Source organism: Beta vulgaris, chromosome 4, assembly GCF_026745355.1.
Source record: "Beta vulgaris subsp. vulgaris cultivar EL10 chromosome 4, EL10.2, whole genome shotgun sequence".
Taxonomy (NCBI): Eukaryota; Viridiplantae; Streptophyta; class Magnoliopsida; order Caryophyllales; family Amaranthaceae; genus Beta; species Beta vulgaris.
In genome coordinates, this window is record NC_079205.1 from 13,519,880 (window position 1) to 13,538,362 (window position 18,483).

The 18,483-nt window shown below is 36.0% G+C and overlaps 1 protein-coding gene across 2 annotated transcripts; it reads right to left on the reverse strand.

Moving 5' to 3' along the window:
• Window positions 1–555: 555 nt before the first annotated feature.
• Window positions 556–4,564, reverse strand: LOC125496491 (uncharacterized). Of its 2 annotated transcripts, XM_048641963.2 has the most exons (8): window positions 2,451–2,592; window positions 2,110–2,364; window positions 1,659–1,969; window positions 1,402–1,575; window positions 1,198–1,305; window positions 1,019–1,088; window positions 821–919; window positions 556–745 (listed from the first exon to the last, which is right to left on the reverse strand). In XM_048641963.2, the coding sequence occupies exons 2-8, from the start codon at window positions 2,254–2,256 to the stop codon at window positions 638–640; spliced, it is 1,017 nt and encodes a 338-aa protein (XP_048497920.2). In that variant the 5' UTR covers window positions 2,257–2,364; window positions 2,451–2,592; the 3' UTR covers window positions 556–637. The 2 variants fall into 2 exon arrangements, with proteins under 2 accessions (XP_048497920.2, XP_057250182.1); XM_057394199.1 differs by lacking the exons at window positions 556–745; window positions 821–919; window positions 1,019–1,088; ... (1 more) ...; window positions 1,402–1,575; window positions 1,659–1,969 and adding exons at window positions 2,940–3,209; window positions 3,285–3,503; window positions 3,596–4,564 and having other exon boundaries at window positions 2,203–2,364; window positions 2,451–2,849.
• Window positions 4,565–18,483: the final 13,919 nt, after the last annotated feature.

Below are 18,483 nucleotides of genomic sequence, written 5' to 3' on the forward strand. Positions count from 1 at the left end.
CACAGGAAACGACGCAAATGGCGAGCAATGTGCGTCGCATCTATATACGGTGCGACGCACATTGCCCTGCTTCAATTCCACCAAGGGAAGGGGCAATGTGCGTCGCACATTGACAGTGAGCGACGCATATCAGCAATGTGCGTCGCACCAAGGCAATGTGCGACGCACATTGCCCCTTCCCTTGGTGGAATTGAAGCAGGGCAAGGCAATGTGCGTCGCACATTGCCTTAGTGCGACGCACATTGTGAATGTGTGTCACACCTTGTGCTATGTGCGACGCACATGCTGGTTAATTTGCGTCGCACATTTTGCCTTGTGCGACGCAAATGTGTCTTGAAATTTTATTTTTTTCGGTTTTTTCAGATTTTCTGTTGGTTTGTTAACTAAAATTTGATGATTCAAAACTACACAAACATTCATATTAATAATTGTGAGGGGAAATTTCGGCAGAGTCTCCTTTGTAATATGGATAACCTAAGAAATCGTTGGGAATATATATATATATATCAAAACCTGTCTCAATACATCTCAAATAATCCCAAGCAAGCAAACCAATGTTGCCATATACTCAACCAAGGTTGCAATAATAAACCAATTATGTACATCTACTACACTTAGTACACTTACTACACTAACACTACTTGGCATTTTCTGCTAGCACGAGTTGTTGAAAGAATAGCGCAAAATTGTCTCTGATTTCGTTGATATCTTCTATGGTGTATGGTTCAACGCTTTGAGGAAAATCCTATAGATATGTTAACTTAGTTAATAAACTTTAAAGTAATATAAATAAAGTAACCAATTTACAACATATACATACCTTCTTCAAATCATTTGACTCATAGAGATAGCGGACGATTTGAAACATGTTTTTCATAACGAAATAGCCACATTCATCTCCTCCCGTTTGTTGAGCACACTACACCACATTGAAATACACATATTAGAATCGAAACATTAAGAAATATTAAATAGAACTATAAAATGCATATCAAATACAAAACCATAAGACTTTTACCTTCATAGATATCCAAGATAATTTTGTTGCCTTTTTCATACCGTCAAGGAGCAGGAATGATGTATATGCGCTACAACAACAACAACAATGATGTATATGCGCTAAGTACAATAAAAGAATTAAAATATACGAATAAAGATAAAAGGGAATTATAAGAATTATAAGAATTATTAACTTACGTATGCAACGATTCCTTGATAGCTAATGATCTATCTGATCTCCTAAGCGAATCAAATACATATACCGTTTTTTTGTGTAGAGAAAGGACGAGAAGAATCCAATGTTGACTAAAACATGCAACAAAATGTGATAAGTTAATATATAAAGATAAAAGGGAAGTATACTTTTCAATGTACGGAAGTTGGAAAATAAAACATATATACCTTTCAATATATGGAAGCATGATGAATTTCATATTTCGATTGGTTCTCAATGTCCTTTGCATATAGTTGATCGCGGCATCTGGTTCATGACGTAGCATGGTCTCCGAGATCATACTAGGACACATGAAACCAATATTTGAATCTCCAGTCCTCTCACTTTCATCTGACAAGAACCTACACTCCAAATAGTTATAGTTAGATGCCAATAATATAAATAAATATCAAATTTGATTAATTTAGAGTTTGAGAAATCTCACATCATAAATACTTGCAAAACAGATACATTAAGCCATTCTCCCGTCAGTAGTTGGAAAACATCTTGTCGGGAGAGAATGATCATCGAATCAGAAGGATAGTTGAAGCAGGAACTCCTACTAACTTCGATACTAAAAGGCTCATCTGCAGGTTTTTGGCAAAACAAACGATGCATCTCCTTGACCGCATCAGACATATCCTCAAGTGACACGCTAATCAATGGATCTATGTGCCTATGTGCAGACTCATCGGTGCAAGGATCATTAGCAACTGTTTTCTTTTTCTTCTTCGCACCTTCTTTAGATATATGTTCCTAATTCAAATCGACTTCTTTTTAATTCATATAATATATAAAATAAAGATTGTTTGGTTATTTATATAAATCAAGATTTCTAAGTATATACATTTAGATTTCTTATTATATGCTAAATCATAATACTAAACATAAGTTACCTGATTATCTGAGACCAAAAATATCAACTCTTTAGGCCATTCTATGACAGAACCCTCGGCTTGACTGAGTTTCGTGATGAATGAAGTAGAGAGTGGAACTGGAACATCTGCGTAATCCACATAAAACTCATCAACACTCACTCTCATGGCAGTCGTAGCGTGTGATGATGGCTCCTGTCGTGGATGAACGGTACCCACAGCTACAATGATCGGTCCCGAGACATCCGCTATTGCCAAGCGTCATGGAACTTGACTCTTAACATCCAATAAGAGAAAAATGACATCAATTAAGTGTTTTAGAAGCATAATATAATAATTAGAAATATAAAATGATAATATACCTGCAAGTCCGCAAATGGATCATTGCCCCCCGATTGACAGCTAGTAGGAACGACTGGAGTGGAAGGAGTCGGTAATGGAAAACCCATTTGCATCGCATAAGCCATAAACCTTTGTTGAACCATATCATCTATCTTCGAGTTCATCTCTTCAATAGTCTGCTCTCTAACTCTTTGACTCACTCTAGCCTCCAATGCCTGAATCTCTTCATCATCCATGCCCTTACCCTTTGAGGCACTACTCCTCCGATCAGGATCTCCCCAAACAGATGTAATTCCAATGCTACGCCCAGCTGTTAGCACACGCCCAGGTCGGTCTTTCCTCTGCAAAGCACGTGAAAGAGCATCATCCATCCGACCTGGAACAAACTCTCCTTCAGCTTCTTTCTTTTTCCAATCATCCTGCGTTCAAGTTAAAAAAAAAAGTCGTATGATTAGTAGTAGACGAGTAAGGAGACAAGAAAAACGTTATAATATTTGAACAATGCTTACAATGGACTCTTTTATCTTTTGTGTTTCTTCATTAGGAAAGAATAATTTTCCATCCTTATCTTTTTTCGATCTCGCGAGAAGCCAAGGCAATGTCCGATCCGGCAAGGAGGTAATCAAAGATGATGTAGAAGAGTCAACAGATGATGCTGTAGCAGAAGGGATATACCCTCTGCTTTGCCAAATGGGAATCATCTCCGCATATGATTTTTGGCCCAAAAAATGAGGATGCTTGTTAGCAGCCTGAGAGATTCTTGCTTTTGCACTTTTAGCCTAATATAGAATTTAGTAACTAGTCAATATTTAAAAACGTAATGAAAATATAATTTCATATTATATATTACGTACCTGGAACTCCTTAGTGCTACATTTTTTTACAAACTGGTCCCATATCTCTCGCGTGATGTAAGGATACATCACGTATGGCTGCCTATCATCGTTAGCCACCTTCCTCGTTTTAGTGATCCATCTAGTCACCAATCTTGACTTGAAATCTCTCCACCGTTTATCACATGTAGTCAAGACATCTCGTTTCTTCAACACATCCTCTTCTATCCCAAACTCTCTCTTCAATGTACAAAAATAAACCAATTAATAATAAACGATTAAAATAATAAACATAATCTCAATTAGTTTATTAAAAGAATAAGATTACTTACTTTAGCATCTTCCCACAAAGTGTTTTTGGTGCCTTCTGGAACATCATCCCAAGTGTCGTACAAGATAGACACTTTGCTTCTACTGATCTCCCCACAATAAATCTTGTACTCACTAGCATAGCGCCCAATCGGACGTATCCACTCATCCCAAGCAAGAACTCTCTGAATGCCGGGTTTGGAACGTATCCCTTTTGTAGGACCTCTTGGCCTACTTTTCTTCTTCGTAACAGCTGCATCAGATACATCACGCATTATCTCATCATCTGCCATCACTACACCTGAAACCATGTACATGTTAGATTAATCAATAAATTAATCTCTATTATATAAGGCAACTATGAGGGGACACCAAAATATTAAAAATCTCATTCTACCCTTAATAAATTAAACAAATTACAACCAAAAGAATACAAGGAGAGAAAGAAAAACGAAAAAAGGAAAAACAAAAAATACGAAGAAAACAAAAGAATCGTAACTCAACCGCCTATTCTCACAACATTTAAAAAAAAAATAAGAGTAAAAATCAATATTAACGCATATAAAACTAGTACACAATTATTTGAACATGCAAAACGCAAAATAAATAATTAAAGATTATAAACATTAGTAGTTGTGTTAATATTACATAATTTACCTATTAATCAGCCATTTCTTTGCCAACGTAAAATCCCTCATTGTGATCTCGACGAATGTAATTTGTGTCTAGATCTTCCCCTAATGTACTTGGAATAACTACTGACGAAGCAATAACTTCATTGAATTGTGCATCGTAATCTTCTTCATCGTGTACATCATCAATTCCAAGTATTCTCCTTTTTCCTTCCATGACAACAAACCATTTTGAATCTGCAGGGTCAACCATGTAGAATACTTGTTTTGCTTGTGATGCCAATACTAAATTATCTTCATGATGTCCTAACCGGCTGAAATTGACTAATGTAAAAAACTCATGTTCATCTTTCTTCACACCACGACGAATATCAACCCACTTGCATCAGAACAACGGAATCTTGAAGTCAACATAGTCAAGTTCTAATATCTCTTCAATGAACCCATAGTAAGACTTCATTGTCTCAACAACCGTTCTATCTGTTTTACTTTTATACTCTGATGACAAAGCCCCCATCGTAACACCACTGTTTTGCATCGTGGATTTGTCATCTTGTCGTTTAGTATAAAATGTATAACCATTGATGTCATACCCCTCATAGGAAAGAACTTGCGTCTTTGACCCATATGCCAACCATTTCAATATATCCGATACATCGTTAGGAGTATCAGATAATTGGTTCATAACTCGTTCTTTAAACCAATCAACGAACGTTCGATTATGCTCAATCATCAAGTCACGTTCTTTAAACAATGGATACTGAACACTAAGCACATTCATGTGCTCATTTAAGTAAGGATGAACTTGTTTCAGATTTTGTAACACAATCAATTCTGCTTTTCTTTTCAACTCTCCATCAAGACACAATCTTTTTCTCCCAATGGTACCACAACCTTCAAGCCTTCCTTCATGTCTAGATTTTGGCAAACCAATTGCTTGTGCACGGGCTAAATACTGACTTGCATATTCAGATACTTCCTCAGCAACTGTTCTTTACACAATACTTGCTTCTGGTCTAGCTGGATTCATCACTTTACCCTTCAGAGTACCCATATGTCTTTCAAAAGGCCACATATACCTCATACAAACGGGCCCACAAAGTTTAATTTCTCTAACAAGATGGATTATCAAATGAGGCATGATGTCAAAGAATGATGGTGGAAAGTACATTTCAAATCGGCACATCGTCTCTATTACATCGGCTTGCAAGTTATCTAGAATGTTAGGATCAATCACCTTGTTAGAGATAGTTCTGAAGAAAAAACACAATTTTGTGATTGTATATCTTACTTGGGAAGGCAAAATTTCTCGTATTGCAACAGGTAATATATGCTGCATCAAGATATGACAATCATGAGATTTCAAACCAACAAGTTTCAAGTCCTTCAGTGAAACAAGGTTTCGGAAATTTGACGAGTATCCAGCAGGAACCTTTAACCTATGCAGGGACTCACAAAAACTAGTTTTCTCCTTCTTAGACAAAGTGTAGCAAGCTGGTGGAAGATAATAGCGTTGTCCCCGCTCCTGAGGTGCTAGTTCTGGTCTGCCCATCTCAGCCATGTCTTTCCTAGCTTTAACTCCTTCCTTTGTCTTCCCGGGCATATTCAACAATGTCCCGACAATGGCATCACAAACATTTTTCTCAATATACATTAAATCAAGACAATGTCTGACTTCCAAACATTCCCAATACGGAAGGTCCCAAAACTTAGATCTTTTCTTGTATAAGTTCTTTGAGACACTTTTGAAGGGCTTGCCAAAAATTGTTTCAATATCCTTTACCCTATTAGAAACCTCTTTTCCACGTAAAGGTACAGGGGCTTCTCTCATCTCCACTTTTCCGTTGAACAATTTTTTCTTCCTACGGAATGGATGATCTAAAGGAAGCCATGTACGATAATGCAGGTACACATTTTTCCCACAATGATGTAACCGCTTATCAATCATATTCTCATCACAAATAGGGCATGCCTTTGCTCCTTTAACTGTATACCCTGACAAATTCCCATAAGCCGGGAAATCATTAATCGTGCAAAATATCATGGCACGCAATGTGAAGTCAGTTTTCGCATACGCATCGAACATGGAAACACCTTCATCCCACAACAATTTCAGATCTTGAAGAAGCGGGTCAAGATACACATCTATATCGTTTCCGGGTTGCTTAGGACCCGAAATAAGAAGCGATAGCATAATAAATTTACGCTTCATACATAACCAGGGAGGGAGATTATAAATTGTCAGTAGAACCGGCCAACTGCTATGTTGGGTACCTAGTGTGCCAAATGGGTTCATCCCATCTGTACAAAGTCCAAGCCTAAGATTTCGAGGTTCTTTACCAAAACCGGGAAACTTTCGGTCGATATTTCTCCATTGCGGAGAATCGGCCGGATGTCTAAGCATCTCATCTTTCTTCCTCTCGTCCGCATGCCATCTTAGTAATCTAGCATTATTTTCATCCGAAAATAAACGCCTAAATCTCGGAATGATTGGTAGATACCAAAGAACTTTCGCCGGAGTTTCTTTCTTTCTCATCCCCTCATCATTATTCCTTTTTACTTTGTATCGAGACTTTCCACACCTAGGACACTCACGCAAATCCTGGTACTCGTTTCGATACAACACACAATCATTTTGACATGCATGTATCTTCTCATATTCCATACCTAATGGACACAACAATTTTTTTGCCTCGTAGGTAGAGTTGGGCATTTCATTCCCTTCAGGTAGCAATTCTTGTATAAAAGTGAACAACTCACTTAGACTTTTATTTGTCCAACTATGCTTCGATTTCATATTGAACAATGTAAGGATTCCAGAAAGTTTAGTGAAATTCTCACACCCCGGATACATAGGTTTTTCCGCTGCACTTAAAATACTATCATACATATGCGGACGATCGGTTCTTTCATCCTCCAAATTGTGCAACATCTCATCTACTCTATCATGTTCATCATCTACCATGTCATTTTCATCGTCTACCCTATCATTCTCATTATAACCATCTCCTTCAATCTCAACCTCAACCTCATCAACATGCAAATTATCACACAAGCTAGTGGAGCTCATACCCACGTCATAAAACTCTCCATGCCATGTCCACCTAGTATAGTTGCTCTTAAACCCACGACGAATCAAATGATCTTTAATTTGATCCATATCACGATACCCCCTTGAGTTATTGCAATCACAACAAGGACACAAGACTAACTTTGATCCATTCTCCGATTGATGTTCTAACGCAACTCTAATAAATTCATTAACCCCTTGTAGAAATGTCGTCGAAATTCGATTACCATACATCCAGTTTCGATCCATATTCATACATTAGAGACACCAAACAAGAATACAATCGATCACATCATTCAAAGTAGTTTATCAAATGCAGTCATGACCATTTGGGTCCTTATCACTCCAACCTAACCCATCCTTGAGTTTCTCATCTCACTAGTGAATGAACATTTGGTTTTCAATTCTAAGAAAAATCCGGCAGCACTTCCCTACAGTTCTCCAAGTACACGATGAAGATAGTAGTTAGACTATCAACATATGTACCCAGAGAACGCTTAGGGAAATGAGCCGGATCTTTCTTAGAATCAAAAACCAAACATTCATTCACATCCTAAGTGAGATAAGAAACTCAAAGACAGTCCCAAACCGGGGACTATTCAAGACTTACTCCTAATGAGTAAGCCTCGAACGGGTATCTAGGCAAATGATGCACATTGCAATAAAACAACACAAACCAATCCATTCCTTAGATTTCCCTCCCCACCCCATTAAGGTATGTCCATATAGGTTTGGTTATGATTCAACATATATTTTCCCAATCACATAATAACCAAACAATTCACATATATACATTCCTAAATCCAAACTAATGGTTACATTAACATACATAAAAAAAAATAACAAAAAATATAATACATACCTCTGCTCTCAAGGAGTAGCGAAGACGAGCACAAGTGCACGAGCTTGGAGAACCGGCAAACCGATGAGGACTAAGGTGGCAACTAAACTACAATGTAAAGGAATGACATAAGTTTCAAATTCTAAATTGAGCATTCAAGAATTCTAACTCAACTCATAATTGAAGCACATAATTCTAAAGAGAGCATTCAAGAAACTATATACTACACAAACTATACAAATTCATAAGCTACGAATATCAAGTCGTATGGGTGAAATACATCGTGATTTTCCAATATAATTTTTTTTAACTAAAATATTCAACTCCTACGACTTAATATCAGTAGCATTCTAAATATTTACTAAAATACCACTTGATGTACAAAGTTTGTAGATCTCGGAGATGAATCCGCAATGTCTCATACTATACTTATCTTCCTTGTACGTATCTTTATCTCCCATTATTCCTTAGTTCATTACCTCTATTCAAGCACACTACTCTTAGACTATGTTTGGTATAAACTTTTCAAGTGTTAAAAAACAGAATTATATGAGAGATCGTCTTCATAACTTCATTACATGTTGTTCGAGATAAACAATATAATTTCACAAGGATTCGCCAACAATGCAGAAACAAAAAACAAGAAACAAAATATTTTCATCAGGAATTTGTACATATATATAGAATCAAATTGAACAACTCCAACATGATGAATATCAAAGTATAGAAACATATATAATACATATACATTAATACAAAAAAAAACCAAGAAATACCTACATTGCGGGACCGACGGCGGCTAGTAGTCCGTGAGAGACAGAACCGGTACGGTGCACGAAGGGAGATTGAGAGAGAGAACCGGTGCAGCAGCAAATTACACCGTGAGAGAGAGAGAGAACCGGTGTACCGGCGAGAGTAAGGAGTGCACCAGAATGTTTGTCGTTTGCACCGGCGACAATGTTTATCGTTTGCACCGGCGAGAAGTGAGAAAGTTTGCACCGGTGAGAGTGAGAGAAGAGAGAGAGTTAGGGCGAAGGGTTTATTTGCATGGGAGAAGCGACGGTCGCCGGAGAAGTTAATGCCGTTAGGGGAAGTATGCGACGCACAAAGGTTATTTGCGTCACTTCCGTGTTTGTGCGACGCAAATGGGGCTACGCAAGTTGACCTTTTTCTACTAGTGCCTGAAGCTGTTAATACTGCTTGTCACATAATTAATCGTGCCATGATGAGACCTATCATTAATAAAACTCCTTATGAACTTTACTTTGGAAAGAAACCAAACATCACCTATTTTAGGACATTTGGATGCAAATGTTATGTGCATAATAATGGAAAAGATAATCTTGGAAAATTTGATGCAAGGAGTGATGAAGCAACATTTTTAGGATACTCCTCACATAGTAAAGCTTATAGAGTATATAACAAGAGAACTATGTGTGTTGAAGAAAGCATTCATGTAATCTTTGATGAATCTGACAAACATAATGTAATCCCCCACATTTTTAAAAGATTTTCATAAATATATTAAGGTATTTATGTAGTTATATTTAAATCCAAATGAGTTTGGAAATGGTTTGACTTTTAAAAAAGGTTGACTATTTTTAAAAGTCAACTAAAAATATTTTGCATGGCTTAATAAAACTTGTAATATTTTAATTAAGCATGTTTTAAATAAGAGTTTAATTATTAAAAGCATATTTAAAAGAAAACTTAATGGAATCGAAAGCCCAAAAGTAATAAAAAGGGAAAGGATAATTTGATGACTAAAGTCCTAATAAGCCCATCTTGTTAGTCATCAAAGTTTTAATTATTGAAATTCCTTTTCCTAAGCCCAAAAGGATTAGCCTATTTAAATATTCTAAAAACCCAAATATTTTTCCCTACATCCTATTTTCTCTCTCCTCCCTTGCACGTACTTCTGAATTCTCTCTCTCCCCTCACTCGACATTTTCTCTCTCCTCTCTCTTTGTGCGTGAGTTCATATTTCTTCTCTCAAAAATCGTTTCTTCTTCGCTAAGTAACGTTTCTTGTTGAACAAGAAACGTCACAAATAATTTCTTGAGGCCGAAACCCTGCTGCCGCCGGTCCTTGCTGCTGCCCTTCAGTCCGGCACTGCCCTTCCTCCTCCGATTTCAGTTGTTTTCTTTACTTCTCCTTTAAGATTCCATTAAAGTCCTAATTTTATTGTTATTTTATTACTATTTACATGATTATGATTTAAGTTATTATTTTTTATGAAGAATTTAGTTTCGGTTCTCATATGTATAAAAGAAAAAATTTCAGATTTATTATTTTTAGTTTTAATCATGAAAGATACGGTTTTTAGGGTTTTAAATCACTAGAAACCGTATATTTAGAGTATGAATATGAATTTTGATTGGAATACGATTTTTATATGCATTTAAAATATTTTCAGAAAGTTTAGAAAATTTTATAAATGCTGGAAATTCAGAAAGTTAGTATTTTAAGGTTTTTAATGATTTTTAATCACTAGAATAGTTGTACTATACTAGAGATTAAAAATAACGAGGGTTTAAATTATAAAAACGTTTTTAAAGACGTTAAAAGGGTTTGGGACGTTTTTAAAGTTGCTGTATTTTTTTTAGTTCAAGTATTTACTTGATTATTTTATTGTTGTAGGCGGAGAATTTATAGTAGGGGACTTTTAGAACATAAAAGTGGCCTACCGTTGCGTTTATACAAGGTACGTACATAGTCTACGTGCTATATGGTTAGAAACATGCTTTAGGGATGTTTTTATTTTGTAGTATCATGTATAGGACCTTGTTGTTCATATATATGATTTACTGAAATTGCTTTACATGTTACTTGCCTGTGTGTTACATGTAAACTAAGAATATGTATGAGTATGATTGTTTGTATGGAAGTTTGATGCAAGCAGATAAGTTTAGTTTTTGGTGTTAATTCGTGAGTGAATTAATGTAAGTAAGTTGGAATCATGTGTTACATAGATTCTTTGAGATTATTTATTTATCTTATAAGAACCGTGGATCTTATTTGGTAATTTTGAGTTATACCTATATAATGGTACAGTTTACTGTTGGCTAGGTTCAACAGGCAAGTTAGCAAAGAATAAAAGAAGTTAAAAGAGTCCTGAATGATAAGTTGTGAACTTGTTAATTCTAAGATAAAAAGGAGTTTTGTGATCTTATGTGATTATTAGTTATATGTGTTGTGTGCTTGGTTGGTGTCAACATAAGTATTAAGATGAATGCAACGTAAAGTGAAACGAGATAGGTTATAGACTTTAGACTGGTGCACGTCTAGAGTTGGACACTAAGGGTTGGGATACATAGTCCGCCGTGATATGTATTTTCCTAGGATTGGATTGATCACCTTTCCTTTTTAGCTCAAAGGTTCCTCGATATCGCAGGTCAATTGGAATATGTGGTAGCTCCCATATCTCCTACTTCAGTATAGACAACTCGTCCCATAACTATTCCATTTAAAGAAGAAATAAAAGTTTAGAGTCTAGTTCAGTAAGAGTCCTCTGCAGTTTGTTATATGCTTATTATTATTTATGTTGTAGTATCATGTTTAGGATTATTTATGCCTGATATGTAGTACTCAGCTTTGCTGATTACGTGCGTGTTTGTGTGTGTGATCATGGCTTTGCCTATTGATCCTGTGATGATCCTTCTGGTGAGTAGAGTCAGTATTGCATTGACATTACAGGTTTGCAGATGCATTGCATTGGGAATCTGGAATGGAGAGGCTTATACTTAGTATAGTTGAAGTTGTTTTCGTAGGGACATCTTTACTAAGTTTGAGGTTTTAGTTGGTGTGCTTTAGTTTCGAAACAGTTGTCATTTATTTCATAAGTTTAATAAAGTTGATTTTATTTTAGTAATTGTTTTTCGCTGCAAAATTCTGAGTAAGCCGAAACGTTTTCACACGGGAGATAATGCCTGGGTAATTCTCTAGATTTGTTATGAAAGTATTTTCTAGAAAGAGAGAATTATCGGGGTGTTACACATAATCCAAGCATACAGGTTGATGACTATGAGATAGGGTTAGCACAACCTAGTACAAGGAACACAGATTCACAAGAAGAAGAAGAAGTGAAAGAGGAAAGGAACGAGGAATTTGAAAATAATGATATCAATGATGTTCCTGTTCCTCAAGGAGGAGAAGATGCTCCTGTTCCTCTAAATGAAGGAACTGAGTCCACCGAGGCTAACAGAGGAACAACTGAGCAGAGTTCCTCATCTACTCAAGGAACTCATGAGGAACAACATGTTCCTATAAGAGAGTTTCAACCAAAACCTTGGAGATTACAAAAGTCACATCCTTGGAACTCATAATCAGCGACATATCCAAAGGTACGCAAACTAGATCTCAGTTAAGGAACTTTTGTGCATTTCATGCGTTCCTATCAATGATGGAACCAAGAAATCATGAAGAAGCCTTAACTGACTCTGATTGGATTACTGCAATGCAAGCTGAATTAAATGAGTTTGAAAGAAACAAGGTATGGCATCTAGTTCCTTCATCTAAACAACAAAAATAATTGGCTTAAAATGGGTGTTTAGAAACAAACTAGATGAATATGGAACCATTGTAAGAAACAAAGCTAGACTTGTAGTAAAAGGTTATAACCAACAAGAAGGAATTGATTATGAAGAAACCTTTGCTCCTGTAGCTAGATTAGAAGCCATTAGAATTTTAATTGCATTTGCTGCTTACATGGGATTCAAATTATATCAAATGGATGTTAAGTGTGCATTTTTAAATGGCTATCTAAACGAAGATGTATATGTTGAACAACCCCCTGGTTTGAAAATAATAATCTCCCAAATCATGTCTACAAGCTTGATAAAGCTCTTTATGGGTTAAAACAAGCACCTAGATCATGGTATGAGAGATTATCAAAGTTCCTTTTAGAAAACAATTTAAAAGAGGAAAGGTTGATAAAACCTTGTTCCTAAAATCTAAAGGAACTGATATTTTGCTTGTTCAAATATATGTTGATGACATCATATTCGGAGCTACTAATGAAACATTGTGCAAAGAATTCTCAAGTCTCATGAGCAATGAATTTGAAATGAGTATGATGGGTGAGTTAAATTTCTTTCTTGGACTACAAATCAAACAAACTGAAAAAGGTATAATTGTTCACCAACAAAAATACATAAAGGAACTATTAAAGAAATATGGCCTCGAAAATTCAAAGATAAATCACACTCCTATGGGAACTTCAACTAGATTAGATGAAGACTCCATAGGAACAAGTGTTGATCAAACAAAATATAGAGGAATGATTGGTTCACTTTTGTATCTAACTGCTAGTCGTCCAGACATAGCTTTCAGTGTTGGTTTGTGTGCTAGATTTCAAGCAAATCCAAAGGAGTCTCACCTCACTGCTGTGAAGAGAATTCTTAGATATCTTAAAGGAACAGATGATCTTGGACTCTACTATCCAAGAAGTGATACATTCGAACTAAAAGGATATGCAGATGCAGATTATGCTGGAGATCTTGTAAATAGGAAAAGCACCTCAGGTATGGCACAATTCCTTGGTCATAGTTTAGTTTCTTGGAGTACCAAGAAACAAAACACAGTTGCTTTATCCACTGCTGAAGCAGAATATGTAGCTGCTGCTGCATGTTGCTCTCAAATGCTTTGGATAAAACAACAACTTAGTGACTATGGAATAAACTTTGAATGTGTTCCTATTTATTGTGACAATACAAGTGCTATAGTATATCTAAAGATCCAGTGCATCATTCTAGAGTAAAGCATATACATATTAGACATCACTTTTTAAGAGAAAATGTTGAAAAAGGTTTGATTAAACTTGAGTTTTGTCAAACGATTATCAGATTGCTGATATTCTAACTAAGCCTTTGCAAAGAGATAGATATGAAAAATTAAGGCTTGAGTTAGGCTTAATAAAAATTAAGTGATTGTTCCTATGTCATTCCCCCATGTTTGAATCAATTTGAGTGACTTTGTGTGCTAAAAATAATTGTGTTTAATTGCCTAAGACCATTGCAAATTGGAATGTTGCAAAACATAAACATGAAGTCAAAGAAATTAAACAACTCACAAATGTCACATAATACTCCCCTTACTGTTCCTAAGGTCAAGAAACATGCATAGTATGAAGGATATTGATATGTAGCATTAGTTGTTCCTATAGCACAAGTTCCTTAGCATTTATTTTCTTTCAAAAATTAAAATTCATAAAAATCCGAAAAACCGAAAAATCCCAAAAATAAGGGGAACCAGTTTAATTAAATCTTGGTTCTTTTTATCTTTTCGTTTTCTTCCTTTTTATTTTTATTTTTTATTTTTTTCTTTATTTCTTTCCCGCGTGTCATAATTACTATTACATGCAAAACTTCCTTCTTCAATTCATCTAAAGAAACCGTGTTCCTCTCAAACGCTTCATCTTCACCATAACCGAAAACTTCATCACACCCTTTGATACTCCATAAAAACCTCCAAACCTTCGCAAATCATGGCAAAAACTTCAAGAAACTCTCCTTTTCCAACACCAAAAACAACCGACACTTCAAAAATGGAAATTTCTTCATCTCCAACTAAAACCCTTGAAACCGACATAATTCAAGAAAACCCCATAGAGGAACAGCAATTAGAATCTCCTAGAAGGAGCATGCGTAGAAGAAAATTGATTGGGGAAGACGATGAAGAAGAAACCCCGGAACAATCTCAGGGGGAAGAAGAAGAAACTGCACCTGTTCCTTCCAAAGGAACTGTTTCTTCGTCTTCCAAGAAAAGGGTCGAACGAAGTGAATCTAGGTATGTTTTGGGTTTTTGCGTCGATTTAGAATGGGCTAATAAAATAGAATTTCTAGAATTAACCTCCATTCTAAAGGAACAAGGCATGGAATTCTTGTTTGAATTCGCCTTTAATAATGCTCTTGTTCCTCTAGCTATGGATGAGTTGTGCAAATTTTGTTAATACTAATGGAACTTGCACAACTGAGGTTAGAGGAAAGAAAATAAGGTTTAATCAAGCACTTTAAGCAAAGTATGGGAAGTTCCTTGCAAAGGAACTGATTTGTATTTTAAACGGAAAGGAACTGTCTCCTTTCCGAATTTTCCTCAAGACAAAATCTTAGAATATTTTGGAGGAACAGCTGGCCAAAACAAACTTAACCATAACCTACTCTCTCCCCTTCACAAAGTACTGTTTAACTTGTTTGGAGAGCACTCATTCCTCGAACTGAAAAGAGGAATGAAGTGGGTCTCTTGGATATGTGTTACATGTTTTGCTTGGACCACCACATACAAATCAATTTCCCTTCCCTCTTCATTCAACACTTAACCCACTGTATTGAGAATAATTGTGTATTGGTACGGTGCCTTGATAACTTCTTCTTCATCATTTTGAAGTAAGACTTACTGGTTGGACCACATAGGGTCAAACAAGGGAACATCTTGAATGAGAAGACCCTAAATGGACTTGGCTTGTCTGTCCAAGAAGGTGTTCTCATTCAAGGAAGAATGGCTTCCATTCCTCAGGAAAAAGAAAACTGCCAAACTGGACTTAGAAGAAGATAATGATGTAATCTTGGATAACCCTGTTCCTAAGCCGGAGGAACCGAAACCTAAGAGGCGCAAACACATTGCCACTAAGCCTAAACCCTCTGTTCCTCTGAGAGTGAGAAAGAGCACTCGTCGAAAAATTGCTCCAGTTCCTGTTCCTTCCAACGAGGACTCTCCATTAGTCCTTTCGGATAATGAGGAACAGGTACCCTCTACTCTCAAGGAACCTACTCCACCACCATCTCCCAAACTCTCTGTTCCTTTCACAAAATTACCCTCCATTTCACCTTCGTCCTTCTCTGTTCCTTCCAGTTTTGAGCAGTTGAAGGATGAAATAAAAGGCCAAAATCCTTTTGCTTCCACCTCCACAACTCTTCCACCCACACCACCATTCCTTCCTCCCATTTATCACCCTTCACCTTCTGTTTCCATTCCTGGAACAGATGAGCCTTCCACTCAAACCCCTCCAGTTCCTTCACAACATCCCCCATCTGCCTCTAGTTCCAAGGGTAAGGAACAGGAAACTCCGGATGATACTAACTGGGTTAATGAAGTCTGCCTTCCTGCACAACATATGATAAAATTTTACAATCATCTTCATTGGACTTTGGATGCCAAAACTGATACTATGATAAGTCTTATGAAGAATTTGAGTGATACCGTGGTTGCGCAGCAAAAGAAGATGGATCTATGGCTGTGCCTTGGAGGAGCTGAAGGAACAGGTTGGATAATCATGGGGTGGTGATGAAAAATTGGAGGATGTGGTTGAAGAAGAAGTTGTAGAGGAACACCATTCCCCTTCCCTTTCTTAGTTTCTTTATTGTTGTTTTGTTGTTCCTGTTTCTTTCATCAAGGAACACAACTTTTGTTTCTTCCTTTTTCTTTTCTTTCTTTGTTTTGTTATGGAACAAGTGCTATATAATCAATGACTTTTGCTATATTGTCTATGTTTCTAAATGATTTGCATAATTTCTTCCTTGGAATGGCTAGTATTATGTGATTGATGTTTGAGCAAGTTTACTCTTTGATTTTCTAACTTAACCACTAATGGTGCTTGCATATTGGTCTTAAGGTGTTAAATCAATTCATCAATTCATGCAGAGTCTATTCTTTTTGAGGATGACAAAGGGGGAAAAGGATTTAAGGAACAAACTGTACATAAACTTAAAAAAAATGAAAATTTGAAAAAATTAAAAATTGGATAAGGTAAATGAAAAATCAAAAATAGGTTAAGGTAAATGAAAAATCAAACTTCAGTTACTTACATAATTGTGTTTTATTTTTCATTTTCTTCTTTATGTTTTTATTTTCATTCACTTATATTATTTGTTATTTTCCTTAGTTTGTACCTTTGTTGTCATCATCAAAAAGGGGGAAATTGTTGAACCCTAGTTTTGATAATGACAAAGAAACAAAGGAACAAACTAAGTAGTGAACTAATGAATTATTTAAGTGTATGGTGTTAAGGTATCAATGCAAGGAACTGGGAGAATACGAAGTCAATGAAGAAGTCAAGAGAGGATTTCAAAGGCTAAGTAAAGAAGTTTCTATGTTGATACTGGAGCAAGCATTGGATCAAGAATAATAGAAGCTAGGCGTTTTATTTTCTAGTTCCAATGTAAAGGAACAAAGAAAGAATGGTAAGGAACTGTGGCAGTTTATTTGTGAATGAGCGTTTGTTCCTTTTAAGGAACAAACTAAGTGGCACTTAGCGAATATGTTAAAGGAACTGATTAATAAAGGAACTAGACTTAGGCGTGTATTATGTAACGGTTAAAAGATAATGGAGTAAGTCATGCCTAGATTATAGGAAATTAGTTATTTCTAATTTCAAATGATAAAATCAGTTTTAAAAAGAAAATCTGTTTTGAAAAAGATTTTATTTTTCGGAAAATAAGAAAATAAATATCCGGTTGTTAGAAAGATTTTATTTCAAAGATATTATTTTCTTAAAGATTAGAAATTCAGATTTAAAGATAAAAAGAGTTTATAAAAACTGATTTTCGGATAATGCTCAAGGAACTCCTATTACTTAGGAGTAATGGCTGCATTTATCCACGTTCATTTATAGTTCATGGGATCATGGGACATGATGTAAAACGTGTTCCTTAGGGGAAGGAACATCATGGGTAAATGGACTAAAACGTGTACTCTAACATTAATCCCACGTTCTTCATGATTAACACTATAAATATAGAAGTCTAGATAAGTTCCAAATTGTGTCTGACTAAGTAATTAAGTGAGTTTAACTTATTAAGTGTCAGTGCCTTCATTCTCTCATAATAGCCATTTGTTCTTTGCCTTCTTACTCTAATTCCACTAAGCTTATTTCGATCAATTGTATTTTGGTTTTTGGGGTAAGGGAACTTTGAGTGAAGTTCTGTAAGAGAAAGGCTTTGAGTGAAGCTTGTATGTGTGAGAAAACTTCGAGTGAAGTTGAGAGGAACTGCTGTTAAGGGAACAGTGGCTCAGGAACTTGAGTTTAGGAACTCAAGGTGTGGCTCGAGTTAGAATTAGGTTGTAACAGAGTTGTTTGGCCTAATTAGTGAAAGTGTTGAGTTTAAAATCCCTAGTGGTCGAGGTTGTTTCTTCTTGTTGGGCCCAAGAAGTTTTTCCTCGTAAAAATCCCTTGTGTTCCTTTAGCTTGTTTATTCGTTTAAGTTTTAATTTCCGCAAAAAGTTACGTTTATTTCTACACCTACAATTCACCCCCCCCCCTTGTAGTGTTCCTAGGGAAATAACAGATTGTATTAGCTTTTTGTGTAAAGGTGTTTGGTAAGTAGCTGATAGTTGATTGCTACATTATTGTGTAATACGACCAATAAGGACATG

Excerpts from the sequence above, each read along its gene's own strand:
- LOC125496491 (XM_057394199.1), bottom strand. The coding sequence starts at position 3,889 with ATGTACATGGTTTCAGGTGTAGTGATGGCAGATGATGAGATAATGCGT. Across the intron at positions 3,210-3,284 it reads GTAGCACTAAGGAGTTCCAG|GCTAAAAGTGCAAAAGCAAG; the intron begins GTACGTAATATA and ends ATTCTATATTAG. Across the intron at positions 2,850-2,939 it reads AAAAGATAAAAGAGTCCATT|GATGATTGGAAAAAGAAAGA; the intron begins GTAAGCATTGTT and ends ACTTGAACGCAG.